At 58.5% G+C, this 26,741-nt stretch overlaps 3 protein-coding genes across 3 annotated transcripts; 2 read left to right on the top strand and 1 right to left on the bottom strand.

Annotated features, from left to right (window-relative positions):
• Window positions 1–571: 571 nt before the first annotated feature.
• ADAMTS4 (ADAM metallopeptidase with thrombospondin type 1 motif 4) lies at window positions 572–8,798 on the bottom strand. The gene is made up of 9 exons (XM_043568621.1): window positions 7,643–8,798; window positions 6,206–6,529; window positions 5,827–5,959; window positions 5,094–5,264; window positions 4,079–4,365; window positions 3,785–3,971; window positions 3,362–3,537; window positions 2,292–2,467; window positions 572–1,777 (listed from the first exon to the last, which is right to left on the bottom strand). The coding sequence occupies exons 1-9, from the start codon at window positions 8,264–8,266 to the stop codon at window positions 1,351–1,353; spliced, it is 2,505 nt and encodes an 834-aa protein (XP_043424556.1). The 5' UTR covers window positions 8,267–8,798; the 3' UTR covers window positions 572–1,350.
• Window positions 8,799–11,883: 3,085 nt separating this feature from the next.
• NDUFS2 (NADH:ubiquinone oxidoreductase core subunit S2) lies at window positions 11,884–21,788 on the top strand. Its single transcript, XM_043568622.1, has 14 exons — window positions 11,884–12,056; window positions 12,861–12,967; window positions 15,540–15,730; window positions 17,697–17,817; window positions 17,990–18,102; window positions 18,365–18,439; window positions 18,595–18,672; window positions 18,853–18,938; window positions 19,342–19,461; window positions 20,404–20,533; window positions 20,810–20,905; window positions 21,084–21,167; window positions 21,310–21,367; window positions 21,560–21,788. The coding sequence occupies exons 1-14, from the start codon at window positions 11,884–11,886 to the stop codon at window positions 21,595–21,597; spliced, it is 1,470 nt and encodes a 489-aa protein (XP_043424557.1). The 3' UTR covers window positions 21,598–21,788.
• Window positions 21,789–22,340: 552 nt separating this feature from the next.
• On the top strand, window positions 22,341–26,323 carry FCER1G (Fc fragment of IgE receptor Ig). Its single transcript, XM_043568630.1, has 5 exons — window positions 22,341–22,484; window positions 25,080–25,171; window positions 25,343–25,378; window positions 25,771–25,791; window positions 25,928–26,323. The coding sequence occupies exons 1-5, from the start codon at window positions 22,436–22,438 to the stop codon at window positions 25,988–25,990; spliced, it is 261 nt and encodes an 86-aa protein (XP_043424565.1). The 5' UTR covers window positions 22,341–22,435; the 3' UTR covers window positions 25,991–26,323.
• Window positions 26,324–26,741: the final 418 nt, after the last annotated feature.

Genomic DNA, 26,741 nt, shown 5'->3' with positions numbered 1-26,741 from the left:
TCGGCCTTTGCCGTTCTGAAACTGTGGTTATCAACTGTTTCCAGAACCCGGTGGGGACGGGTATTATCAGCCCCCTGACGCATAAGAGCCACCGAAGGCTCAGCACCAGTGACTTCCCCAACACCACTAGCCGGTAAGACTGAACCCCAACTCAAATTCACGCCCGGGGACTCCCTCTCCAGTGCCCTTCCTACAGTGACATCCCCACCAGACCCCACGAGGGGCTCTCAGTCCTAAGTGCCTGTTGGTGCGGACGGAGCTGTTCTTGTTTTCCTTTGCGCCTTCTTGTTCTTATCAACTGTGTCTGGGGTCGAGCATTTATTATTCCGTCTCCATTGACTGGGCATCTCCAGGGATCAGGGACACAGCCGTCCTTTCTCTGAGAGTCCCTCCGAGTGCAGGGACTCGGTGGGCGTTCTGCCCACCAGAGGAGCGTGGCCTGGGGCTGAGGGTGGGCACCGCTGACGTGCTCTCCGCCACCTCCGAGCCCCTGGACGCCGGAGGCAGGCAGAGCGGCGGTGACACCAACCAGAGGCAGCGGCCACCGCAGAGCACTTGACCCAGCGCCGGGCACGATGCTAGTCCTTTATTTACATGACTTAGTCCTCACAACAATTTCCAAGGGAGGTATTATTATTGGCAACTGAGGAAACGAACGTTCGGAGGTGTGGAGCCGGGGCGCAAACCCACATGTGTCTGACTCCCAAAGGAGCACATAAATAGCAGAATTCAATATATATTTAAAAAATATGATAATCCCTTACTCCCTGAAGGCCTATCCTCCCCTTGACTCTCCCTTTCCCAGAAAACAAAGTTCAAGGAGGAGAAAGCAGGGCAGGATGTACCTTATACGTGAACACACACACACACACACACACACACGCACACGCACACGCACACACACACACACATACACACGGATCAGTTATGCCTATCACCACCACCCTGGATTTCCTAGCCGGGGTGAGGGTTATGAGGGGCGGAAGTCAGTTTCCCCAGGACCCTAGCCCTCGTCCCCTTCCCTGGTGCTAAATAAAAGTGAATAAATACTAAATAAATACAACTGCCTCCCCCGGCTTCCCCCTCCCTCCTGTGACCAGCAGGGTGGAGGGGGCAGTTTAGATGGAGGACTGTCCCCAGCCCCTTCCATCCACCACCCGTCACTGCCGTCCAGGGCAGGAAACCAGGGCAGGGCCAGCCTGCGCATCAGGGCAGGGGAGGAGGGCAGGCCTCACAGTCTCAGCCCCTCCCCGCCGTGGCAGCGTGAGGCAGCCGCGGAAGCCCCCTCTCTCTCTCTCCCAACTCAGTCCGAGGCCCCGGTGCCCGCAGAGGGCAGCGGGGACGATGAGGTTATTTCCTGCCCGCCCAGGGGCGCCGCCGGAGGATCTCCAGGATCTGTGCCTTGCGGTGCAGCCAGTCCTGGGGGGTGGGACGCGGCGTCGAAGGGGCCGGCTGGGGCACAAAGAAGCTGTACCGGAGGCGAGCGTTCTGGGGGTTGCTAGCCACCAGGACCTGCAGCGTTAAGGGCTGGGCCAGCGGCCCGTGGCCTGACAGTGTCTCCGAGGCCGCGGTGGCCCCGCTGTAGCGTAGGCTGACCGCCCCGGGCAGCACCACATCCGTGGCAGAGGGCATCAGGGTGTATTCACCGTTGAGGGCGTAGGAGCCGTCCTGGAGCTTCAGGGCCAGGTAGAGGCTGCGGACACCGGGGGCCCCCTGCTGCCGGACAAGGATATGAGTGGCCCCCGCGGGGATCGTGACCACGTTGTTGTACCCGTACCTGCGTGGGAGGAATAGAGGGGGAGCTCAGCATCTTCCGGAATCCCTCCAGCCTTTCCGAGCTGTGTTTGTACAGCCGTATGTGTGAGTATGTGTGCAAAGAGGGTTGTCCCCCTAAAACTGTGTAAGGGGTCCGCATAGACCTGAGATCCGATAGTCTCAGGTCTGTAGGTCTGAGCTGTGTGCAAGCGTGCCCTCCCCCCTCTTCTCTCTAGACCTTTGCATCCGGTGCCCCCTCACTGAGGTGCCCCTCGAAGCCCACCTCTTCGATGCCGGTCCGATTCCCCCTCTCCCTCCAGGAGCAAGTTACCTCCTGGGGAAGCCCTCCCTGAGGCCCACCAGGGCCCTCACAGCAGCCCAGGCTGCCACCTGCTCAACAGGTGGAACCCTGCGCTGTACCTGGCTACTCATCTGTCTCCCCTGCGAGACAGGAAGCTCTTTGAGGGGAGAAACAGCGTTAAGTTCATCCTGGCAACCCCAGGGGCCCGAGGGGAGGAAATAAATAGCGGACGAACCTGAATTTTCTGAAGGAGCCGGACTGCTTTCGGCAGCCGGAACCATCCCCCCCGCACACCATGCACTTGTCAAACTTCTTTTTGGAGCCGATGACACGGTCACAGCCGGCGTGGATGCAGCGGCCCTGCACACAGACCGAGGAGCTGTCCGGGGAACAGGGCGTACCGTCTACCACCTGCCAAGAGAGGAGCAATGCCAAGTCAGGAGGGATTGGGTGACACCAGATCCCGCCAGGAAGGGGCCGTCGTAAAGGCTGGGCAGGGGGGGACGTGGACGGGGTGCGGCGTGAGCCCCGCCGCTGTAAGGGGTGATGAGCGTGGCGACAACAGAAATTTTAAAATCTACCGTTTTCAGAATACTCCCTATGGACCAGGCACTGTGCTACGTGTTTTGTAAACAAGAATGCAAATCTCACAAGCACTCCTTGAGGTTTCCAGAGATGGAACACTGAAGTTTCAGAAAGATGAGTGCACAGTCTCCCAAAGGGAAGACAGCTGGCAAGCAGAGGGGCCCAGGCGGACACCACATGTCCGTCCGTCCGAGTCTCAACGCCAGCCCTGAACCTCTCGAAGGCAGCGACCCACATGGACGCTAGGGGGCGGCCGACGTGTACGAGTTTTCCCCGGGGTAGGGGTGAAAAATCTGCTAGGGCTCCTCCCTTCGGCCTTCAACAAACCGCCCTAGCGCAGGGAGGGAGTGGGGAGGCGCCCCTGTCTCCAAGAGGCCTGTCCAGTGACGGACTGGCCATCCGCGAGCTGAACGAGGCCACCCCTGGAATTCAGAGAGGAGCCCAAGGAAACGGGGTCAAAGACTTGCCCAAAAGGCCACATCCCTTCTCACGAAGCAGAGCCCAGGGAGACGGGAAGAGAGAGAAAAAGAAACCACGGGAAACTTATCTAGAGTCTGGGGCTTGTTTTCCCAATACCCGGGGGACAGAGGAGCCTGCCCGAGCCCGGGCTGGCCCGGCACGGCTATGGGCTGCTTTGGGGGAACTGTGCCCTCTCAGCAGGGAGGGGGGGCCGCGGGAAAGACCGAGAACGCACGGCGCCCGGGGGCGTCCGGCCCTCACCCGTGGCTCCAGCACGTAGTAGTAGCCCAGGGCCCGGGCCTGGCAGGTGAGTTTGCACTGGTCCCGGGGGGCCACCCCCGTGTAGCGCGGGACCCAGTCCATGGGCCCCGGAAAGCTCTTGAAGAGGTCGGTGCGGTGGTTGTAGGCGGCGCACTGCTCTTCGCGGAAGGTCAGTGCTGTCGGGGTAAAACGGCCGGTCAGGGTCCTCTTTCCTTACCACGTCCCACCGCAGCCCCTCTGTCCCAGCCCCTCAGGCCCCTGCACGGCGTGGCACCGCTCTCCCCCCACAGACTGCCAGAGGAGGTCCCTGAACGGTGAGGTCTCTCCCCTCGACAGCAGGGGACGGTCCCTACTACACTCAAGGGACGACCGCCTCAGCCCCACCGTCCCCGCCCGAAGGCCTCTGTCCCTCCCACTCCTCACCTGACCCCGTTGGGCAGTCCTGGGTGTTGCAGGAACGGAAGCGGGTGCGGCGGCCCTCGCAGTACTTGCCGCCGTTGCGGGGGACCGGCCGCGTGCAGTCCCGGGAAGAGAACTGGACGCCGCCCCCGCAGCTCCGAGAGCAGCCGCCCCATGATCCCCAGGGACCCCAGCCGCCAGCCTGTGGGACCTGCAGAAGCAGAAAGGGTGCTCTGCCAGTAAGTACAGTCTCCCAGGCCCAGGGCCAGTCCCCACTCCCCCTGGCCCCCTGCTTGCACCCCTGCCCTGGGACCTCACGTTGAAGTCCTGAAGCTGGTCCACGTGGAGGCAGCGGCCACCCATGCAGGCCTGCGCCGGGCCGCAGGGGGTGCCATCGGCCCAGGGCGAATGCTTGGTCTGGCACATGGCATGGCCGTTGAGATGGCCGGAGCACCAGAGGGCAGCACAGGGCGGAGGCAGCTGCGGACAATGGCGTGAGTCAGGCCCGAAGGTCAGCTGGCACTGGCGATCAGCGTCATAGTCCTTGCCGGGGAAAGTCACAGGCAGACGCAGGGGCGCCTCTGGCTTGTCTAAGAGACAGTGCCCTGGGAAGGGGGTAGGGATGTGAGGTCAGCAGCGGGCTGAGGGAACGCTCTAGGTTGCCGGCTGAAAGCTTGGACTCCCAGGGGCCTGAGGGGTCCTAGAATCCAAATCCCGAGGCCAGAGAAAGCTTTCAGCAGCAGAGGCAATTGACCGGGTGCTTGTTATGTGATGAGCCTCGGCTCAACGCCTGAGCGACGCTCTCTCGTTTAACCGAGAGACCTGCTTTACAGACCAGACACACAGACGCGAAGAAACTTACACTCACACATCTACGCGTGTCTAACGAACAGCATCAGGACAGGAACCCAAAGCCCTGAGTCTTCCTACCTGCTCTGAGCAACTACAGGGCTCTGGAGTCTGCTTCTTATCAGCAACCTGCCGAGTAGCAGGCCGTCCCGCAGGCTTGCACACCTCAAGTGCCGGGCGGTCACCTCCCTCACAGCGGGCCCATTCTAGTGTGAACAGGGCTGACCCTTAAAAGGTGAGATCTAATTCTACCGCACCAAAAGTTGCCTGCCTTGGCTGTGCTATTTATTCTAGAGGAAGTGGGAACCACGCAAAGACAGAAGCATTTCTCACCCCGTCCCACACTGCAGAGGAAACACATTTGAGGGAGTCAACTGGGCCCATGCAGAACGTAGCAGAAGAGAGAGTATGGTGGGGGGTGGGGGGTGGGGGGTGGGGCAGGAGCCCAGAGCCGAACAGAGAAAGGGGTGAGCCATCTGCTTACCATAGCCATTGTCCAGGAAGTCAGTGATGAAGCGGGCACTGCAGGGGGACCAGGGCTCCTCGGGGTCCACGTGAGCCATCACAGGAGCCATGACATGGCGGGAGGTACTTCCAGGCCCATTCAGACCAACACATGACTTTGAGTTGTCATGGAGCATGTTGAAGACATGGCCTGTGAGAGCAGAGGCCTGGTTAGGGCCCAAGGGTCCCCTCTCTGTGCCCTCAGGGGGCTTCAAGCCCACGATAAACCTGGTTCCAGCTGTGGATGGTCAGATTCTCCCCGCATCCCACGCTGCCCCGCCCCTGTCTCCTTCCGGTGCTCCAGGGTTCCTCCATATGTAGCCCCCATTTCTCTGTCTCCCCTTCCCCCCAAACACACTCAGGGCACCTCCCTACCCTCTTTTCCTTGTAGCCAACGTTCCCAACATTCTATCGCTGACTCTGACGAATAGTATCTCTCTCAATATTGTGCCGTCCCCACACACACACACACACACACACACACACACACACAGTTCACGGTAAGTTTCCACACGCTATCTCATTTAATAGAAGAAGCTAAATGTTTGTCTGCATCCACAGCAGAGAAGGATAATGGCCCTGGGCCTAGGCCGGGGGTTGGAGGTCACCTTGTGACCCCTACTCGCATTCTAGTGAGCCCATTGTCCCCTTTCCCCGGGCCTGCTACCTCTCTCATCCATCCCGGGTGCCCCACAGCCCCACTCCCACATTACCCAGTTCGTGAGCAGCGGTGAAGGCTGACTGGAGCCCATCGTCCTCCACAATAGCACAGCTCCGAGCCGGGTCACACACGGTGCCCACGTCGGCCATGCCCAGAGTGTCGCAGGTGGAGACCCCACACAGGTCCTGCGGAGAGGGGTCACAGAAGACGCATGAGGAACCAAGACCCCGGGGCCCGCCGGGACGAGAGATCTAGGTTAGCTGGGCCCCCAGCGCCGTCGGGGCCTGGATGGCCTCGGCCGCGTGGCCGGGGCTGAGGCGACACGTCGTGCGGCTCCAGGGGCGCCGTTTACGGCACGGTTTCCACAGTGCCGCTGGTTGGTTGGGGAGTTAACGCAGCACGTGGCCCGTGGGGGCCGACTGGGGCCTCACCTGCCGGGTGAACAGAATGGCTGTGTCAAAGTGGGCCGGGTCCGAGTCCTCGGGGGTGTTGAGTCCTCGCTGCCAGGCGCAGAAGCTGCGCAGGGTCTGGGCGGCGCTGGGTCCCACTTGGGGCCCTTCCTCGCCTGGCCCCAGAATCACGAGGCGAGTCACCACCAAGCTGACGGGGTTGCGGATGCTTGGGTGCTTGAAGGCCTTGGCCGTTGCCGCCATCACCGTCAGCAGGTAGCGCTTTAGCCCCGCGCCGTGAAATGCTGCCATTTTGTCGTCGGCCACCACCAGAGTCTCCACAAATCTACTCAGTGAAGCGAAGCGCTGGATTGGAAAAGATGGGGGGGGGGCGCCCTGAAACAGCCGCCCAGCCCCGTGGATCACTACCCCCCACCCCCCTTACTTCCTGGGTCTGGAACTCAGCAGAGCCAGCTGCGCCACACATTCCCCCCGGGTCTCGCCTGGGCCCTCCCCCCAACCCCGAAGTCCCAGGGCTTTTGTGGTAACTCTGAGAAATCAGCTGTCGGTTCTGAGAAGGGGAGGGGATGGGGGGGGGGGATGCCACGTCCCAGGGCTGCGTGAGCCCCAGAGGCGAAAACGCAGTGAGAATGCCTCTGGGAGGGGTTTGGGGGTCCCCCAGGCCCGAGTGCGACGGGGCCTGCAGGCCTGGAGCTAGAGGGCCGGGCTGCAACGTGTCTGCCCTGTGTGGTTGGAGGAACAATTCAGTCAGCAGCTAGGGCCGGGGCCAGATCTCAGCGTGGCGGGTGTGGAGGGAGAGCGGTTGGTCTGGATTAAAGCGAGAGAGGGAGGGAGGGGAGGGGGGGGAGGCCGGCAGTGGGAGGGAGGGAAGGATGGAGACTCAGGCCGCCTTGCAGTCAGTCCGAAGTGCTGGAAGGGGACTGACCAGGTACGGGGCGCCTTTCCTCGTCCACTCCGGCCCTAGTTTGCACTTTGCCAGAACTATCGTGAAGGCGGCACCAGAAGCCAGAGGCCAATCTTCACGCCTTTCAAACCTCTCACTCCTTTATAGTTGGTGGGGGGGGGGGGAGGGGGGGCGGGTAGAAATCAAATTTGGGGCGCGGAAAGTTTGGGACGGCCAAGGGGCCGTCAGGATAGCCTTATCGCAGGAGATGGTACCAGCAGGATGCTGTGGCCAAGCGGGGTTGGGGTGGCCAGAGGGGAGGTCACTCCCGGCAGAGAACCCCGAGGGCCCTCCTCGGGTGGGACCAGCAGTCCGGCCGGGAGAAGGGTTGGGGCAGGGAGAAGCCAGAGCCTTCCCAAGAAGGGAGGCTGGTGGAAAGAGCAGAGGCAGACAGAAGGCAGGGAAGCAGCAGAATGGCCAGCAATGGAAGTGGGTGGAGAGGGCGTGAATGGGGGTCAGTAGGCCAGACATGGCGGGAGGGATGCTGCAGGACACAGACTCCAGGGCTTGCCTACCTTGGCTCTTCGGGGGCTGGGGCTGGGGTCCCCGGGGGGAGCCTTGACGTTGCACATGGGGCCCTGGCCGCTGGCAGGACTCTTCCGGCGTAGGATGTGAGCCCCGGGGCCCCCGGCAGAGTTAGGGGTGCCTCCCTCCAGGGGCTGGATGTGGAGCTCGGTCCCCCGATACTGCAGCACCCCTAACAGGGCTCCCCCGTCCCAGTGCAGAGATGCCACCGACTCTGGGTCTCCGTTGACGGTGCCGGTGAGGTAGGTGCCCGGCTCTGCCCCTCCCAGCAGCTCAGGTGCTTGGCCCAGGTACTGCACCGTCAGCCCCTCGACCCGCACGCCGGGGTCCTGCTCCAGCTCAAGCAGCAGCGTCTCCCCAAAGGCTGGCAGGCGGTACAGAAGCCTGGCAGGGGCGCCCAGACCCGGCAGGATGCTGCCGTTAAGCTTCTCTGGAAACACGATCTCCTCCTCCCGGGGGAGGGGGCTGGCCGGCCGGGCCGAGGGCAGGAGGGAGGCCAGCAGTAGCAGCGGCGGCAGGGAGACGGGCGCAGGGGGGAGCGGCAGGCGGGGTCGGGCTCCCCACGGCCAGCACCCCGCCAAGCCCCTCCTGGGATGCCGGTCCGTCCTGTTCATGGCACTGGTGCCGCGGCCGGGAGGGATTGAGGCCGTCTGGGCACCAAGTCCTCCCCGCCCTGGCTTTGGAAAGCTCCTCTCTGCAGCCTGGGGGCTCGGACTTGTGCCAAGGTCAGAGGCAGAGTTTTCAGAGGGGCCGGGGCCGGTCAGAGGAGACGGGGAAAACTTGGCCCTTAGGCTTAGGAGAGGCGCCTAGTGGCCTGGCTTCCCCCAAACTCTCCTCTCACACCCCCTCCTCTCCTATGTCTTTGTCTCTCCCTGCCCGTGTCTTCTTTAGCTCCTCTGGCCTCTCCTTCTGGGCTCCCTCAGACTGTCTGGCTTTGCCTCTGTGCCTGCCCTGTCTCTGGCTCCTTCCGCTGTGCCTTTGTCTCTGTCTCTCCTCCTCTCTCTCCCGTGTCTATGTGTCTGTGGGTCTCCCTGTGGGTTCTTCCCAGCCTCTCTCCGCGCGCCGGCTCTTTTAAGCATCCCGAGCTTCGGCGATTGGCTGAGCTGTAAGCCATTCAGACAGGAGCTGGGTTGGTGGAACTCAGATGGGTGTCTCATTGCTTCCCAAAAATCCTAGTTTTTGTTTTCCTTTAAAAAAAAAAATGGGACTTGCCCAGGGGAGGGGAATCTCTAGCAGCCGGATGGATCACAGGCACCGGGCCAGCTGATGACATAGCCTTTCCCCAAACCCCACAGTCGGCTCTCAGCTGTCTCTTTCCCTTTTTGGTGGGCCAGAGCCCCAGGAGGGGTAGGAAGTCAGGGAAAGGGCCTGGTCAACACGCACAGAAAGGCCACGGTCCCGGGAGAATTCTCGCTCCCATTCTCTCATCTGGCATGGCCTCCCTTTTCTCAGGGCTCCCTCATGAGCTGCCCTCTGCCCCTAGAGGCTGCTTTCCAGAGCTGAGGCAACTGAGAGACCTGCCCAGGGGGAGGCAGTGGGCAACAGGTAAGGAAGCACCGAGAGGGCAGAACAAAGGAGGTGGCCGGCCTTTGGCTCAGGATGGGAACAAACAGTGGGAGAGAGGCCGGTCGGCCAGGCGGGAGATGGGGCAGGCAAGGAGGCAGCCATCAGGGAATTTACTGCCCAAAGGTAGGATGAGTCGGCTTGGAATGGGCATGTGGAGCAGGCAGAGGATAAGGCAGGAGGGGTTAACGACTTTTCCTTTTATAGAAGGAGGATCCAGGGTGGCACCTCCTCTTCTCTAACACTCCCTCTCTCCCTCGGGCTCCCCCGTTCCTGAGTTACCACTACCCACACCCTCCAAAGCCCGGAACAGCCATTCCGCCTCCATTCCCCCCAGGGCTCCCCCTCCCCACTTCCTGGCTCCCCATTCCCCTGGCCCAGCTCCCAGTAGCTTCCCCCAGGCTCTTGGCCCTGTTCCTGCCCACTCCCAACTGCCCTAAAACCCTCCCCCAGCCCCAAGTCAGCCAGCCCCCAGCACAGAAAGACTTGCTGTCTCAGGAACCCAGATGCACCCAAAGTCAACCCATCCTAGGGAATCCCCCCACCTGGCTCCCTCCTTTGGCCTCACATTGCCCCGAGAACACAACTGTTCCCGGAATATCTAGTAATCTTTTATTTCTCACTGCCCATGAGACACGGACAGGACAGGGTGGAGGCAGGACTGTGTGTATAGGGAAATTAGGGTACTGAGAGGAACAGGAACCCAGTGCCTGGGGTGGGGAGAGGGCCTGGGGAGGAAGGGGCAGCATTCGGAGAAGGAAGTGGTTCTAGACGGGAGAGAACTCAGCAAAGAGGTCTGGGGGGGGGGGGGTGGACTCTGGAGGCAAGGAAGCAAGGGGTACAGAAGGAGGGAAAATTTCTGCCCACCCCATGCTGTGGCCACTCCTTTCCCCAGGATATCCCCAGGAAAGAGAATGCAGTCAGCCGTGCCTTTCCTTTCCCAGAGGCAGATCACCTGCCCCTGCCCCCATTCCCCTATCCACTCTCTGCCTTGTCACCTCCTGTCTCCCAAATCATATCCGCCAGAACACTTCCTTTCCCCCTCCCTTCCTGCTCAGGTCACTAATACCTGCCCTGGTGCCCACCACTTCCGGAGTCGCCCACCACATGCCCTGACTCTGGCCCTAACTCTGGAGGGGGTTGGGGCTGCAGGAGTCAGACAAAGGACAGGAGACCAGAGGGGGCAGGGGCAAGAGGAGCCATCACCAGAGGACTCTTACTGCCCCCTTCCACCCCCCATCTGAGATGAGGACAAAGGGGGTGACTAAGCAATGAAAGACAAAGGGCCTCAGAATCAGAGCAGCAGCGTGTGGGGGTGTCGGCCGCAGGGAGAGGGCACAAAAGATGTAGTGTCCTAGGTAGCCCCCCAGGAGCCCTCACCCCGGTGCCAGCTCAAGTTGCCTCCAAGGCCAAGCAGCCCAGACTCGACCCTGACTTCTCCTGGGGCTGGATTAGGGTAAAGAAATGCAGTTCGCCCCCAACACATTCACTGTGTCCAACTACAGGGGAAGAGAAGGCCCAGGGAAAGGGTGGGGGGGACGAGGGAGGCAGAGCCTCTGCCTGGCTGCCCAGTCCACCCCGGGCCGGGCCCAGTCAGTTCCCACAGCCAGGGATGTGGCCCCACCCTTTGGTATGGTTCCCATTAGGTCAACTCCCAGGCTAGAAGTCTGGCTTTCCTCTCTTTCTCCACAGCTAAGAATTCCCTGCCTCTGCCACTTTCCTGGTCCGTCGGCCCCACCCTGCTGCACTGCTGGTGGGCTCTCAGGGACCCTGGTGCGGGGAGGGGGAGAGATTTGGGGAAGGCCTCCTTCCAGGCTCAGAGTGGGAGGGATGTGCAAACTCAGCGGGTGGCCCAGCGGGAGCTGGGTTTGGAGGCACAAGGAGAGAACAGAACCGGCCTCCAAGGCTGCAAAACGCTTTGTCTGTTCCATACGGGGCTGGGATCGGACTCCTGGTGGTACTACATCTCTACGCCGTCGCCAGGGGCCAGGACTAAGGCGGGGTCGGAAAGACCGGAGGGAAAAAGGGCTGACCCCCAGGGAAGTGGGGTGTGAGGCATCTCTCAGGTCGCTTCCCGGGTCTGCCATTCTGCAGCTTCTGGAAGCCTGGCAGACATCAGGATCACCCACAGGGGGCCTCCCCGCCTCTTGGCCGAGGTGGCTCCTAAACACCCAGCAGCCCACTCCAGTGCTGGTGGCCTTGGCGTCCTCCTCGGTTTTCATTGGGGTTTGGCGGGAGCTCTCGGGCCCGCCCAGCCCCGCTTGGGCCCCCTCTTCCCTAACCCACTCAGGCCGTCTGGAAACGAGCTGGCTTTCCCCGCTCCGAATCTCTTGGCAAAGCCTGGCGCTGCCCCGGGAGGGCCGGGCTCAGAAGCCGCCATCGGGAGCGGGGCTCGGGCAGGGGGCGGCCCCGGCGGGGCGCAGGGAAGCACCCGGGCGGGCGGGAGAGCGAGGGAGAGCCGGGCGGGCGGCAGGGCACACACAGAGGGTCCCGCGGGGGCCGCAAGCTGCTCCGGCTCCCGCCTCGGCGAGTCAGCCACGAGCCGCCAGGTGAACCGCGCCCCGCCGCCGCTCTGAGAGCGAAAGTGAAGCCCTGGCGCCGAACCCGGATGTAGTCGGCGGGCGCCCGCGACCCTGCCAGCTTCCAAGAGGGCGGCCCCGTGGCGCCAATGGGCGGGAAGCCCGCGAGGCGGCGCGCAGGAAGCACTTCCGCCCGTTCTCCTCCCCGCAGTCCGCGGCGGGGCAAGATGGCGGCGCTCAGGGCTCTGCGCAGCCTCCGCGGCGTCGCGGCCCAGGCGCTGCGGTCCGGGGTCGGGGGCCGGCTGCCCGTTCAGCCCAGCAGGTGAGACTCCGGGCAGCCCTCGACGCGCAGCCCCCGAGGCCAGGGTTTCTCGGGTCTGGGGTCTCCGCGGGCCCTGTGACCCCCCCCACCCCCCCTCCAGGAAAGAATGACCCGGGCCGGTGACCCCCTCGCCCGGGCCTTCTGTCTCGGGCTCCAGGATGCAGTGGCGCCCGCCCTGGCCGAGGGAGGAAAGAGGGTCTCGAGCTCTTTCTGCCAGGGGTGAAATCAGCGGAGGGGCGCCCGTGCCCTTGAACGGTAGTGATAGTGTCACCTTCCCCCTGTGCCTTGCTGCTTCTCCCGAACCTCATCACGGGTGGCGTGTGACTGCTGAAAAGTCTCGTTAGACGAGAAGAGGGAAGCACTGTTGCTGGAGATAAAGGAGGAGCACAAGCCAAGACACCTCCCTTGTCCCCGCGTCGGTCCCAGGGCATCCCTCGGGTCTTACCTGGGCCGAGCCGCGGAGCCAGCATGCCCCTCCCCCGCCATGCACCGGCCCGGGAGACCTCTTAGAATAAGCACCTTTCTTGCGTTCATATTCACCAAGGTGGAAAGAAGAATATGATGAGAAGTGGAAGGAATTAGAATCCCTAACCTTGCATGCCCAGGAGTGACCAGGAATTAGGCCGTTAGTAGCAATGGGGCCTCTAGAGGTCCAGCTCGTTCTGCCTAAGCTACGCTGTGTGTCAGTCACTTGGCTTCGGAGAAGCCCAGGCACTTCCCTGGGCCCACCTGAGAGTGAACGGGAACAGAGGAACCAAGCCCTGTTGAGGCCCCTGTGTCCAGGATCTGTCTTTAACTCCCTAGAGGTTCTCGGCAATGGCAGCCAGATATGGAATGGGCAGAGCAGTTTGGGGGAGCGGTCATGTACCCCACCAAGGAAACGGCCCACTGGAAGCCTCCACCTTGGAATGGTGAGTTCCCAGAGCTCCTGTCCCAACTCAATACCCATCCCTGCCCCACGCTGTTTTCCAAATGCTCTTGAGCTCTCTGTCAAGGCAAGTTTTAGCAACCCCCCTGCCCCGTGCCATTTTTGCTGATTTTACTAGCAATGCCACAGACACGGTAACAGTGATAGTATAACAGTGATAGGAGGGCAGGTGTCTGTCAAGTAGAGAAGGAAAGGAAGAACATTCCGGGAGAAAAAGAGTAGGTCCCAGTCAACCCTTGAAGGTCCCTACCAGATTTATCTTTCTCCCTGCAGCTTTTTTCCAGAGGTTCAGTATATTTCCATGTCCCTTGGTAGCCAAGGTGGTTTTTCAAACCTTCAAAGGCACTGCTGGTTGCTTTTCAAAAACGTCACGGTAACAGTAGCTGAGTGCTTCCCAGGTGTCAGGAGTTTTGTATGACTTCTTGCACTTAGTCCTTGCGACAACTCCATGAGAATGATGCCAGTATTGTACCGCTTTGGAGGAAATTAGGGCGCAGGGAGACTAAAACTTGATCAAGGACACATAATTGGATTTGTGTCTGGGTCTGTGCGACTCCAAAGCTCATGGTGAAGGGTTTGCGTTGCAAAGTTAAGCTCTGGCTTCAAACCTCAACTCTCCATGTACCAGTGAATAAAGCAGCTATCTCACAGCATCACTGTAAGGATTAAGTGAGATTGTAACGTGGACCGGTTAGTGTAGTGACTGGCACATGGTAAGTTCCTCCGTAAGTATTGTTATTAACGGATACTGATAATTGAGCCACTACACCCTACTGCCTGCCAGCACTAATCTGTCTCTGTGTAGGTGAGAGTTTCACAGATACTTCCTTGTTTCTGAGATTTGATCTTTGTTGATTCCATAGCCTGGGATGCTCTCCTCTGCCTATTTGAATCATTCCCTGTATTTAAGAACCAGCTCTTGGGGCGCCTGTGTGGCTCAGTCGGTTAAGCCCCGCGACTTGGGCTCAGGTCATGATCTCACAGTCCGTGAGTTCGAGCCCCACATCGGGCTTTGTGCTGATAGCTCGGAGCCTGAAGCCTGCTTCGGATTCCGTGTCTCCCTCTCTCTCTCCGCCTGTCTCCCACTTGCACTCTGCCTCTTTCTCAAAGATAAATAAATGTTAAAAGTTAAAAAAAAAAAAAAAAAAACCAACCCTAAAAACCAGCTCAGATCCTGCCTTCGTGAATTCTTCACAGTATTCTTTTCTTCCTTTAAATGTTTAACAGCTAAGCCACTTAGTTGGTAACTCCGTTACTGGTTTCTCACGTGTACTTATTTCCCAAATTAAATTGTATGCTTTTTGAGGGTAACAGCTGTCATTCGGTGGTAGCAAGAACTAAATAGACATTTCCTGAGTAGTTGGGCATTCATCAGATAGATTTGGAAGGCAGGGTATCGTGGTGGTTAAGAGCATGGACCCCGAGGGGCGCCTCAGTGGCTCAGTTGTTTGAACATCTGACTCTTGACTTCCGCTCAGGTCATGATCCCACGGTTCGTGAGGTTGAGCCCTGCGTCAGGCTCTGCGCTGACAGCGTGGGATTCTCTCTCCTCCTCCTCCTCTTCTCTCTCTCTCTCTCTCTCTCTCAAAATAAACACACTTAAAAAAAAAAAAAAGCTGAACGAGCTGAGCTAAATCCTGGCTCTGCCACTTGCTAGCTGTCTGAGAAATCATTTAGCTTCTCTGGCCTCAGCTTCCCCAATAAGATAAAGATAATAATAGAATGTACTACTCGTATGGTTATTAGGGGAATTAAGTTAATGAAAATCAGTGAAGAGCTTAGGTTGGTGGTTGGTACCCAGTAAGAGCTATACAAGTGTTATCGGTATTATCTTTAAAAAGGTCTGGGGGGGGGGCACCTGGGTGGCTCAGTCTGTTAAGTGTCCGACTTCGGCTCAAGTCCTGATCTCACAGTGCGTGGGTTCAAGCCCCGCGGCAGGCTCTGTGCTGACAGCTTAGAGCCTGGAACCTGCTTTGGATTCTGTGTCTCCCTCTCTCTCTGCTCCTCCTCTGCTCGTGCTCTCTCTCTCCCTCCCTCCCTCTCTCTCTCTCTCTCTCTCTCTCTCTCAAAAATAAATAAACATTAAAAAAAGAAAAGGACTCTGGGAAACATGGAAGGGCGAGATTTGGGTGCCTGGGTGGCTCCGTCGGTTAAGTGTCCCAACTCTTGATTTCGGCTCAGATCATGATCTCACAGTTGGTGAGTTCAAGCCCCACATTGGGCTCTGTGCTGGCAGCATGGAGTCTGCTTGGGATTCTCTCTCTCTCTCTCTCTCTCTCTCTCTCTCTCTCTCTGCCCCTCCCCCACTGGTGCCTTCTCTGTCTCTGAAAAGTAAATAAACTCTAACGGAAAAAGAAAGAGCAAGGTTTGTGCGTGGTCCCCCCTCATGAGAAAATCTCGATCTCCCTTCCTGTTTTTCCGTGTGATGGTCTTCTTCCCCGTTATGTTGGCAGTTGGGAAGTTAACAAGGTGTGGATTGGTGAGGTGAAAGAGGCTGACTCCTTGCTGTCTCCGGGGAGTCACCATTTGGCTCTGAACTATTTCCTACTTCTCAGATGTGGACCCTCCAAAGGACACAATGGTGACGAACCTGACCCTGAACTTTGGGCCCCAGCACCCAGCAGCCCATGGAGTCCTGCGACTAGTGATGGAGTTGAGTGGGGAGATGGTGCGCAAGTGTGACCCCCACATCGGGCTGCTGCACCGAGGAACCGAGAAGCTCATTGAATACAAGACCTATCTGCAGGTGTGAGGGCGAACAGGGGCCTGCCGACGGGACCTAGGCATGCTGTGGCCTGGGGCATTGCCAGGTTGCTGCCCCCAAAACCCCCGGGGGAGGAGGGTGTTGAGGATGCAAGGACCGTTTTGGTTGGAGGACGGAGGGACGTGGCAAGGGATGTTTGAAATCCATCCAGATCTGGTTTATCCAGCAGAAATGCTTTGGAGCCGGAACTACACCACCGGCTTTTCTCCGGCTGACTTAGCTGACCCCTTTGCCCTTTTTCGAGTGCCTCAGTTTCCCTGTTCTTATCATACCAATACGTCAAAGCCGCGATCCCTGGGGGCAGGGAAAGGGGGGAGAGACGTCAGTTCCCTAGGACGAACAGCCGATTCTCGTATCTTCCGGCTGTCTTAAGTTTGTTTTTGAAACACTCAGTGAGTCAGAGTGACCGAGGGAGAGTTTGTGGCAGTGTGCCGTGTTTCAGGAGAGCTGTGTGACCCCCAGTGGTGAGGGTCAGGTTTGAAGGAGTCAGAGCTGGGGTGAGCATCTGAAAGTTTTGTCTTCGTGTCATGAGGAGAGGGCTTGATGACACAGGGTGACGGGGTTAGCACAGAGCCAGCTGACTAGACTGCGCTGCCCCCCGAGAGTCCAGGCACCGATGGTTTCTGGTCCCAGAGACCGTGGAGCTAAACGGTGCGGCACTAACCCGCGTCACAGTGACATCAGGACAAGAACTGGCTGTCCCCGAGAGGGCCGTCGTAGCCCCGCCCCCTTCCTGGAAGCTGAAGCTGGTTCAGTGGTTCGGCAGACAGCTAGACTTGGCTTTCTTGGTGTCCCGGGGAAGGAACCCTTTCTCCCCAACTGTTCCCGCCAGAAGCCAATCCAGTCCTTCTCAGGGCCCTGTCTTCCTGAAATCTCTCACTCACCCGATCACTCTGGCAGACTTGTGGGCCAGAGGAGCGTTGGCTGTGGTGTGCCGGGGCCAGCTCAAGCCTGCTCGCCAGAACAGAGTGTTATGTTTCCGGGCATTTTGTGAGCCAGTTGTTAAACGTAGGCATTACTGAAAATTAAATGATCTTGGCTTACACTTGATTGATTGATTGATTTTTTAATAATTTTTTTTAACGTTTTATTTATTTTTGAGACAGGGAGAGACAGAGCATGAACGGGGGAGGGTCAGAGAGAGGGAGACACAGAATCTGAAACAGGCTCCAGGGGGGGCACCTGGGTGGCTCAGTCGGTTAAGCGGCCGACTTCGGCTCGGGTCATGATCTCACGGTCTGTGAGTTTGAGCCCCGCGTCGGGCTCTGTGCCGACAGCTCGGAGCCTGGAGCCTGTTTCGGATTCTGTGTCTCCCTCTCTCTGACCCTTCCCTGTTCATGCTCTGTCTCTCTCTGTCTCAAAAATAAATAAATGTTAAAAAAAAAAAAAATTAAAGAAAAAGAAACAGGCTCCAGGATCTGAGCTGTCAGCACAGAGCCCAACGCGGGGCTCGAACTCACGGACCGCGAGATCATGACCTGAGCCGAAGTCGGCCGCTTAACCGACTGAGCCACCCAGGCGCCCCTTGGCTTATGATTTAATAAATTATATCAAAAGCCAGGGTAAGAAGTACTCAAAGCTCATTATTTTCTTATTTGACTCCTCTGTGCTCCTAAGTGATTTTATTGTCTCTGCATGGCAGAGACTGTGCTCCCCTGCCCAGTGCTGTGCTCAGTTATGTAACGTTGGTAGCTTAAAGCTGGCCCTGCTGGAGTATTTTCACCGTGGAAATGGGCACACGCAACAAATCACCCCTTCAGAGATTTGACTTTTCAAGAAACATTTACCAGCATGCTACTGGATATCGGGTGCTGCCTTGTTTAGCTCCTGAGACTAGAAGGCTAATGCAGCGTTGACTTTTGATGCCCACTGAGAGCGATGCTTTTTGGCAGGCAGTCTGAGGGCTCCTGGCCTGTCAGGTGTGACCCAGGCTCTTCCTTCTCCCCAGGCTCTTCCGTACTTTGACCGGCTAGACTATGTGTCCATGATGTGTAATGAGCAGGCCTACTCACTGGCTGTGGAGAAGTTGCTCAATATCCAGCCTCCGCCCCGGGCACAGTGGATCCGAGGTATGCCCGTCTCCTTCCTGTGGCCCCGCTGTGAGCGCAGCCTAGTGCCCCTCCCGCACCATTCCCATCGTGGGAGCATCCAACCCAGGCTTAGTTTGCAGACCCTAGACGCTGCCCAGAACTGCTGTGTCCACTCGCTGTCGATCCTCCCGCTGTCTTCCTGTCTCTACAGTGCTGTTTGGAGAAATCACACGGCTTTTGAACCACATTATGGCTGTGACCACACATGCCCTGGACATTGGGGCTATGACCCCTTTCTTCTGGATGTTTGAAGAGAGGGAGAAGGTAAGAGAAGGAGGAAAGGATAGGATAGGCAGGGAGGTACAGGAAGTGGAGAAGGTAGGAAGGAGCCAGGGGATGGAAAGGAGACAGACGAAGAACATGTAGAGGAAGAAGGTGTATTTAACTTGGGTTCTGTCCTTGAGGAACTCTGTGTCGTGAGGGGATGGTTGGGCACAAGAAGGCAGAGGGCAGGGGAGCGGACCACCATGTTGCTGGACTTAGGGGCCCAGGACTTTGTCACTAATTCCCAGTGTGTCCTATCAAGATGTTTGAATTCTACGAGCGCGTGTCTGGGGCTCGGATGCACGCTGCCTACGTCCGGCCAGGAGGTGTGCACCAGGTGAGCGGACTCCCCTGCCTTCTTGAACTTTCAGTCCATGCCTGTATCCTCTGTGGCCACTGGAGGGCAGCCCCGGCTGATGGAAAGGCCAACCCTGTAGCCCTGGGGCAGGGAGGCTGAGCTGTACTCTCTGTCCTTCTCCGTTTGGCTTCTAGGACCTACCCCTTGGGCTTATGGATGACATTTATGAGTTTTCTAAGAACTTCTCACTTCGGATTGATGAGTTGGAAGAGGTAAGGTAGGAACTGGTGGGAAGAGTCCCTCTTTTCCTCTCCAGAGAGGCTTGTGGGCTTTAGTGTATGTGCTGCCGAAGCAGCTTGTGGGTTTTAGTCCCTAGTTGTAAAGAGATACAGAGGCGTTTATTTGGAGGGAGGTGTGGAGGGTGTTCACGCGCCGGTTTTCTTGATCGATAGATGCTGACCAACAACAGGATCTGGCGAAATCGGACAGTCGACATTGGGGTCGTAACAGCCGAAGACGCACTTAACTATGGATTTAGGTGGGAGGAATGACTTCTCTCCTTAGGGGGTGCCGGGGGGCGGGGGGGCTCGGTCGGCTAAGCATCCAACTCGGTTTTGTCTCCAGTCACGATCTCACGGTTTGTGAGTTCTAGCCCTGCGTCGGGCTCTGCACTGACAGCGCGGAGCCTGCTTGGGATCCTCTCCCTCTGCCCCCTCCCCTGCTCTCTTGCACACTCTCTCTCTCTTTCTCTCTCAAAATAAATATTAAAAAAAAAAAAAAAAAGACTTCTCTCCTTGGGCACGGGGTAGTTCCAGCCTGATATCTTGGCTTCGGGAAGGTGTGGCGCCTTCCGGGCCAAGCTCCGAGCGTGGGGGCGGAAGAAAGCGCGCCTCCTCTCTTGGTCTGTGGAAAGTGACCCTTGTTCCCATCGTGCCCCACAGTGGCGTGATGCTGCGGGGCTCAGGCATCCAGTGGGACCTGCGGAAGACCCAGCCCTATGATGTTTACGACCAGGTGGACTTTGATGTTCCTATAGGCTCTCGAGGGGACTGCTACGACAGGTAAGGCCCATGTCCCCTCGGCTCATGTTCTAGCTGCTTCCCCTCGTCTGACTTGTCTCTTGGCTACTTTCTTTATGCCCATATTTTCCCATATCTGCTAGAGCTCTTGTGTCTGTTAAACAAGGTGGTTTTTTGAAGCACCTTCACGGGTGTACATCTCATTTTGCCCTCATCCTCGTGGTTTTTTTATTTTATTTTATTATTATTTTTTTTTAATTTTCTTTTTTTCAACGTTATTTATTTTTTTGGGGACAGAGAGAGACAGAGCATGAACGGGGGAGGGGCAGAGAGAGAGGGAGACACAGAATCGGAAACAGGCTCCAGGCTCTGAGCCATCAGCCCAGAGCCCGACACGGGGCTCAAACTCACGGACCGCGAGATCGTGACCTGGCTGAAGTCGGACGCTTAACCGACTGCGCCACCCAGGCGCCCCCTCATCCTCGTGTTTTAGATGGAACTAGTTTTGGCTGAGAAAGCCGAGGCATAAAAAAGGGAGCGATCGGCCTGGATTATCCTGTTAGTGGGGGTTGAGACTAGAATCCTCCTGACCCGGGGCTCTTGCCACCAGAGTCTAAGCCTCACGTTCCATTCTTGTTTGCTGACCCTGAATGAGATTTGCTTGTTTTCTTTTTGAGTCAATTTGGCCCTTACCCATTCTGCGGTCCAAGAAGCGTCTAAGAGGGCAATCGAAGAGGGAAGTACTGCAGGGCACGGTAGGGGGAGGAGATCAGGAGAGGACAGGGGGCAGGAGCCAGTACCGGAACCAGAAGACTGTAGGTTTTACCTGGGGCCAAGCCAAGCAGAGATCCTGCGCTAGGAGAAAAGAGGAAGGGGAAAAAGTCAGCCAGCCCTTTGCGGGTCAGCCACGGGTGTCCTTCCCGGCCTCACGTCCCGTGCCCTGACCGGTCCTCTCTCGCTCTGAGCCTGTCTCATCCACCCCAGGTACCTGTGTCGGGTAGAGGAGATGCGCCAGTCCCTTCGAATCATCTTGCAGTGTCTCAACAAGATGCCTCCTGGGGAGATCAAGGTCGATGATGCCAAAGTGTCTCCGCCTAAGCGAGCAGAGATGAAGGTTGGCCCCGGGAAGAGGGCAAAGGGAAAGGGGCCAGCAGCCAGGGAGGGGTACCCTCAGATGACCTCCTCCTCCTCGGTTTTCCTTTTTGGAAGAATTCGCCATATGAGTCTCAACCTGCCGTAGCCTCCTCTGTCACTCTGTCTTCTCTGCTTCCTCGCTCTCTGTGTGGGTTTTAGTTTCCCCGAGGGTAGAGGTTATTTTCTGTGCTGGGGAGGGGGAGGCCCGGGAAACCTTTGGACCGGCTCACCGATGCTCCCTTTTTCCTCTTTCCAGACTTCCATGGAATCACTGATCCACCACTTTAAGTTGTATACAGAGGGCTACCAGGTTCCCCCGGGGGCCACGTACACCGCCATCGAGGCTCCTAAGGTGAGGAGGGACGGGGAGGGATAAGGCTGTCTGTGCGCTGGGGGACCGGAGACAGATGGCCAAGTAGCTGCTTGGTCGCCAGCGCGAGAGAGGACACGCGGGCCGATAGAGAGGTTTTCTGGGCAGAGGGGAGCGTTCTTCCTGTTAACGGAGGCAGCGACCTTTCTTCCTTGGACAGGGAGAGTTCGGGGTGTACCTGGTGTCCGATGGCAGTAGCCGCCCTTACCGATGCAAGATCAAGGCTCCTGGTTTCGCCCACCTGGTAAGAACCGACCCCGGTGACTCTCCCTCCAGTAGAGGAGTCCGTGATCTCTGACCTTGGTTGAGATTTTCACGCGCTTTCCTTGCTTCTCCTCCCACCCTGCTGATCTTGCCTAACGCGGCTGCTGTCTCAATCTCTCCAGGCCGGTTTGGACAAGATGTCAAAGGGACACATGCTGGCGGACGTTGTTGCCATCATAGGTACGCGGCCTGTCTTGTAACAGACATGCCACAGACGAGGGAGTTCGGGACTCTCATTGGGGGCGGAAAGCGAACACTTCCTGTTCGGCACAGACAATGGGCCCAGAGCCACATCCTCAATCTCCTGGGCACGGTGATGGGTTCTGGATTTTGGATAACACCGCGTTTTTCCTCCTCCCGTCGGTCTCTTAGGTACCCAAGATATTGTGTTCGGAGAAGTGGATCGGTGAGCAGGGGAACAGCGTTTGATCTCTCTGCCGGTCTGCATCCTCCTCGGAGCCTGGCCGTCTCTGGGAAGGGACTCTGTGTGTGTGTGTGTGTGTGTGTACACACGTGCGTGAACATTTAGCTGTCAGGCTTTCCGTGCATGTACCAGAAAAGGAGAAATTAATAATAAATAAGCCGCCTTCCGGCCCCTGTGCCCAAACTTCTGGTGTGTCTTCCTCAGTATCTTCCTGCCTTTCACTTTGCTAGGAAACTCAAGAATGTTAATTAATTAACCCTGCTCTTCTCTCTGAGACTCGGTTCTTGGCAGTCTTTCCTGTTCCTCGCCACCCCCTTCTCTGACTCTTGTCCTTCCCACTTCTCCATTCCCCGTTTCCTCTTTTCCCCTCGGTTCCCCCCTGCCCAGAATTCGCTGCCTACACAAATTGGTAAACCCCTCTGCCTCTGCCCAAGTCCTGGGTCAAGCGTCCTGTGCAAGGGAAAAGGCTGTGGTGGGCTCTCAGGGAATTTGAAGGGACGGTTTATTCCAGATGTATCTGAACAGGGCGGGGGTGACGGCGGGTGGACGCGGTCTTTCTCAAGCGCGGGAGTCCCCCTTTCCCCTGGCGGCAGGGGCCTGGTCGCTGAAGGCCTGAGGCGCGAGAGCCCGTATCGAGCTCCCTCCGTCGGCCCTTCCGGGAGCCGCCCGGGCTCTAATGCAGGAAGGGGAAGGGGCCGAAGCTGGGGGAAGGCGGGGCAGGAAGGGGGGAACTCTGTGGTCAGGGAGCCACTCGCTGAGCACAGCTGCACAGTGCTGGCAGCGCGTCCGATCCCCGGCTCGCCGCCCTTCAGCTCCGGCCCAAGATGATTCCAGCCGTGCTCTTGATCGTCCTCCTTTCGGTGGAACAAGCAGGTGGGCAGGTTTGGTGCGGGACCGCGAGCCGGGCTCCGGGCTGGGAGTCGAGGGCACGCGTCTGGGGGCCGAGGCAGGGGCAGAGGGGGGCTGGCGGCAGGCAGGTGGGCGCAGGGCTCAGATGGACACCGAGACCTTGAGGCTGGTCCCGTCTGGTCCCCATCGGGGTGCGAGAGTCCTGGTTCCCTCCCTCGTGGTCTGGACTTCTTCAGGATCGATAGCGGGCAAGGCTTCAGCGTGGCAGGGAATGGTTGTGTGATGTAGGGCCGGTCTGGGGAGAAGCTCCCTTCCCCATGATCAGCATTTCCTGTGTGGTGTCTTTGGGCCGGTCCGCCGGGAGGTGATCTCTAGCTGGTTAACGATACCGACAGAGCCCCTTCAGGAAGGCGGGAGCCCGTCCTTAGGCTTGGGAGTGAGGCAAGGACAACCAAAATAGACCCGTGTTCTGCCTCCGTGGGCCATCTCTGGCGTAGACCATTCTGCCAACAGCCGCCATGAGTGTGGGCAGCACTCGATGCCCGGCTCCGGAGGCCTGAGCACCGGCCAAGAGATGGGGGCAGATGTGGGGAGTTCTCAGCAGCTCTAGGTTTCCGGTCACTCAGTGTTCGTTCTTTCTCTCTCTTTCTTTCTTTCTTTCTTTTCTTTCTTTCTTTCTTTCTTTTTTTCTTTCTCTTTTTCTTTCTTTCTTTAATGTTTATTCATTTTTGAGAGACAGAGACAGAGTGTGAGCAAGGGAGGGGCAGAGAGAGAGAGGGAGACACAGAATCTGAAACAGGCTCCAGGCTCTGAGCTGTCGGCACAGAACCCGACGCGGGGCTCGAACTCACAAACTGTGAGGTCCTGACCTGAGCCGAAGTCGGACACTCAACCGACCGAGCCACCCAGACCTTGTCACTCAGTTTCTTGATCCGCCACCCCTCGCTCGCTTTGGGCCGCCTGTGTGTATGGTTTTTGAAGAGGGTTGCCGCTGAGGCTTGGGGGGGAGGGGGTGAGTGAAACGTCAGGGAGATGGGACATTGAAAGATTGGGGGGGGGGTCCAGCAGCGCCCCTGTGCAGCAGAGGGAGGGAGGGATTCCGTGGCTGCCAGCATGCTGCCGTGAGGCGAGAACGGAGCAGGGGCACTGAGGCAGAGGGAGGGGCACGAGCTCTGACAGCAGAGAGCCTGGAGTTGAGCTCCAGCTCTCTCCCTTCATCCTCTGGCCCTCCAGGAGTTAACTTAGCTCTTCCCAGCCTCAGTTTCTTCATTCATAAAATGGCAACCACGATGTCTCTCCACCCCCCCCCCCCCCACGGGGTAGTTTTGAGATTTAGGCGGTATTGCGTGAAAGCGCGTCGGGGCATAGAAATTCCTCCACTGACCTCACTTGTGTGCCCACGAGCCCTTCAGGTAGGGGCTGAGGGCAGACGGGGGCTGGTGCTCAGACCCTATTTGTTTCTTTTAAGTTTTTATTATGTATTTTTGAGAGAGGGAGACACACAGAGCATGAGCAAGGGAGGGGCAGAGAGAGAGGGAGACACAGAATCCGAAGCGGGCTCCAAGCTCCGAGCGGTCAGCACAGCCCGACACCGGGCGCGAACCTGCGAACCTTGAGGTCATGACCCAAGCTGAAGTCAGACGCTTAACCGACTGAGCCACCCAGGCTCCCCCCCACCTTGTTTGATTTTTGTTTTAAGTTTCTGTATTTATTTTGAGAGAGAGAAAAAAACCCAAGCAGGTTCCCCACCACCAGCACGGAGCCCCTCGCAGGGCTCAAACTCCCCAACCGCGAGACTGTGACATGAGCCGAAATCAAGAGTCGGAGGCTTAAGTGACTGAGCCACCAGGCGCCCCGCTGTTTGATTTTTTTTTTTTTTTTTTTTTTTTGATTGCACAAAACTTCCTCTCTCTGCGGCCCAGAGTGAGTGAGTAACAGGGCAGAGGGTCCGGACTCGGAATCCAGCCTGCAGTCATCCCGCCGAGGCTGGGCCGAGACGCTCTCCCGGCCGTGCGCAGAGCCATCGGGATCTGTGAGGCCTAGGAGAGCAGACACCTGTTTTTCCACTTCGACGTGTCTTGCAGTGGGCCCGAGGGTGATGAGGCTGGGGCTCAGGGATAACCAATAGCTGCCTTCCCTCCCTTCCCCGGCTCACATCCTTCCTGTCCAGCCCTCAGCCACAGGTCACAGGACTCAGCAGAGACACTCCTGTGGTTTCTTCAGTGAAATTTGTCACCGCCTGTCCGTCACCCTGCCCCTCTGGGCTGAGGTTTCGGTCTCAGCCCAGTGAACTCAGATAAGTCCCTTGAGGGCTGTGAAGTGCTCAGTGGCGCCTGAGGAGCCCACAGCGCGAAGCCAGGGGGCTCGGCTCTTAGCGCCTACCTGGAGGGCGCCATCGAAGTGGTGCCTTCCGTGCTTCCTGTCCTAGCCCTGCCCTAGTGCGAGGGAGAAGAGGGTAAGCCGAGAGGAATAGGATCCAGAGAGGAAGCTCCAGTGTCTCTCTCCTTGGAGCCTCCCCGCCAGGCCCCGTCCTACCTGCCGGAGCCCTTTCCCTTCTGTCCCCTGGACGCCAGACCTTCCCTGATGCCCCGACCCCTCGGGCCCCCTCTATCCCCTCAGCCGCCCTGGGAGAGCCTCAGCTCTGCTATATCTTGGATGCCATCCTGTTCTTGTATGGTATCGTCCTCACCCTGCTCTACTGCCGACTCAAGGTAAGGCTGGGGGAGGCTCGGAGTGGGGAGAGGGCTGGCAAGAGGCATGGGAGGGCCGGCCGAGCAGCAGGGCTTTGAGGAGCGGGAGTGACAGGGGCTCCCCAAGAAGTTAGGAGGGATGGGGTTGGGCCACTAACTCTGCCGTTACTGATTACCTTTCCCCCACTCCAGATCCAGGTGCGGAAGGCGGCGATAGCCAGCTATGAGGTATGGACCCTTCCACGCGTGGGGGTCGGTTTGACGGCCTCTCGGCCTCGGGGTCCGCGGCCTCCGGGAGGGCGTGAGTCTTGGGTGCCGACCGGCACGAGCTTCAGAGCCCCCGCCCCCACACCCCATCCCTAGCCAAGTCACGAGTGGAATATTCGGCGGGTGACGAGGGAGGGTCACGTGGAGAGTGACCATGAGCACGGGCGGGTTGGATGTGGTGTGTTATGTGCGTTGGTGGCCATGTGGGCACGTGGCGTTCCTGCCCTGGAGTGTCGCTGCGAGGACCCTCCCGCCCCGGGGGCCTGCCACCTCCCCGGGAGGGGACGACGCTGCCTCGGGACCCTGAAGGAGGGGGCGGGTCTCTAATGCCTTTGCCCCTTTTGCCTCCGCAGAAATCAGATGGCATTTACACGGTGAGTGACCCTGTCTCCCTCCACCCCAGCCCCGGGAAGTCGGCAGAAGAGGGTGGGATTTTGTGTGACTGTTGGAAGACACGGGGTCTGTGGGGGTGGGTGGGAGCCCTAACCATCCTCTGACCTCCCACCCCAGGGCCTGAGCACCCGGAACCAGGAGACTTATGAGACCCTGAAGCATGAGAAACCACCCCAGTAACTTTAGGACAGGTGCCCTTGGCCGCATCCTTCCGCGCCTGTTCTCCTAGCCCTCATGGTCGGCGTCACACATGCCTCCCGTTAATGCCAGCTGACCCCGTCTCTGCAATGATACTATGCCCGCCCCCCCTCCGCGCCCCGCCCCCCCCCCCCCCCCCCGTTAATGTGCACACTGGTTCTTCCTCCCCGTCGAAGACCTGTGCTCAGATGCTAGTCATGAACGTTTATATTTTCGCCTCCCCTTCTTTCCTCCCCCTTCTCTTTCCCGTCTCCAACCCCCACTCGACAATGACAAGAGAGGACCACCAATAAAGCCGCCACAGACTGGACCCTATTCGTTCATTTACCACGTATTTATTCAGCCTCCACTGGGCACTAGGCTGGGTTCTGAAGATACCATTTTTAAGTAAACAGCCCCTGACCTTACAGAGCTCACAATCCAACAGACATCAGGCTGACCCTTGCCTGGTCAAAGGGACGAAAGCTGACTGTGGCGGCTGGGGCCGAGGCCGGGGGGTGGGCAGGAATGAGACCCCCGGCCCCAGGTTCTCTGGCACGGAGCTCGAAGAGGGAGTGAAGTGTTGGGAGTCTGGGCCCATTTAGAAACATTGGAACCCAAGAAACGACGCCCGCACCTGCTTTCCGTGTCTGGCAACTGAACCAAGGTCGGGTCGTGGAGAAGCCTGGCTGTCCAACCCTCCCCCCGCTGCCCCCCTCCCCCCAGATCGGAGTGGGCTTCAGGGAACAGCGTG

This window comes from Prionailurus bengalensis, chromosome E4 (assembly GCF_016509475.1).
Source record: "Prionailurus bengalensis isolate Pbe53 chromosome E4, Fcat_Pben_1.1_paternal_pri, whole genome shotgun sequence".
Taxonomy (NCBI): domain Eukaryota; kingdom Metazoa; phylum Chordata; class Mammalia; order Carnivora; family Felidae; genus Prionailurus; species Prionailurus bengalensis.
The sequence above is the reverse complement of the archived record's forward strand: the minus strand, read 5'-3'. Positions and strand labels throughout refer to the sequence as shown.

What these genes read in the sequence shown, in the direction of transcription:
- NDUFS2 (XM_043568622.1), top strand. Translation starts at nt 11,884, where the DNA reads ATGGGCGGGAAGCCCGCGAGGCGGCGCGCAGGAAGCACTTCCGCCCGT. An exon ending in GGCCAGGAGGTGTGCACCAG is followed by an intron (nt 18,440 to 18,594) that starts GTGAGCGGACTC and finishes TTTGGCTTCTAG; the next exon opens with GACCTACCCCTTGGGCTTAT. An exon ending in GGATTGATGAGTTGGAAGAG is followed by an intron (nt 18,673 to 18,852) that starts GTAAGGTAGGAA and finishes CTTGATCGATAG; the next exon opens with ATGCTGACCAACAACAGGAT.
- ADAMTS4 (XM_043568621.1), bottom strand. Translation starts at nt 8,266, where the DNA reads ATGAACAGGACGGACCGGCATCCCAGGAGGGGCTTGGCGGGGTGCTGG. An exon ending in CCATTCTGTTCACCCGGCAG is followed by an intron (nt 5,960 to 6,205) that starts GTGAGGCCCCAG and finishes CCCTCTCCGCAG; the next exon opens with GACCTGTGTGGGGTCTCCAC. An exon ending in GGCTCCTTCAGAAAATTCAG is followed by an intron (nt 1,778 to 2,291) that starts GTTCGTCCGCTA and finishes CCTCCCACGCAG; the next exon opens with GTACGGGTACAACAACGTGG.
- FCER1G (XM_043568630.1), top strand. Translation starts at nt 22,436, where the DNA reads ATGATTCCAGCCGTGCTCTTGATCGTCCTCCTTTCGGTGGAACAAGCA. An exon ending in CCTTTCGGTGGAACAAGCAG is followed by an intron (nt 22,485 to 25,079) that starts GTGGGCAGGTTT and finishes CTATCCCCTCAG; the next exon opens with CCGCCCTGGGAGAGCCTCAG. An exon ending in AATCAGATGGCATTTACACG is followed by an intron (nt 25,792 to 25,927) that starts GTGAGTGACCCT and finishes CTCCCACCCCAG; the next exon opens with GGCCTGAGCACCCGGAACCA.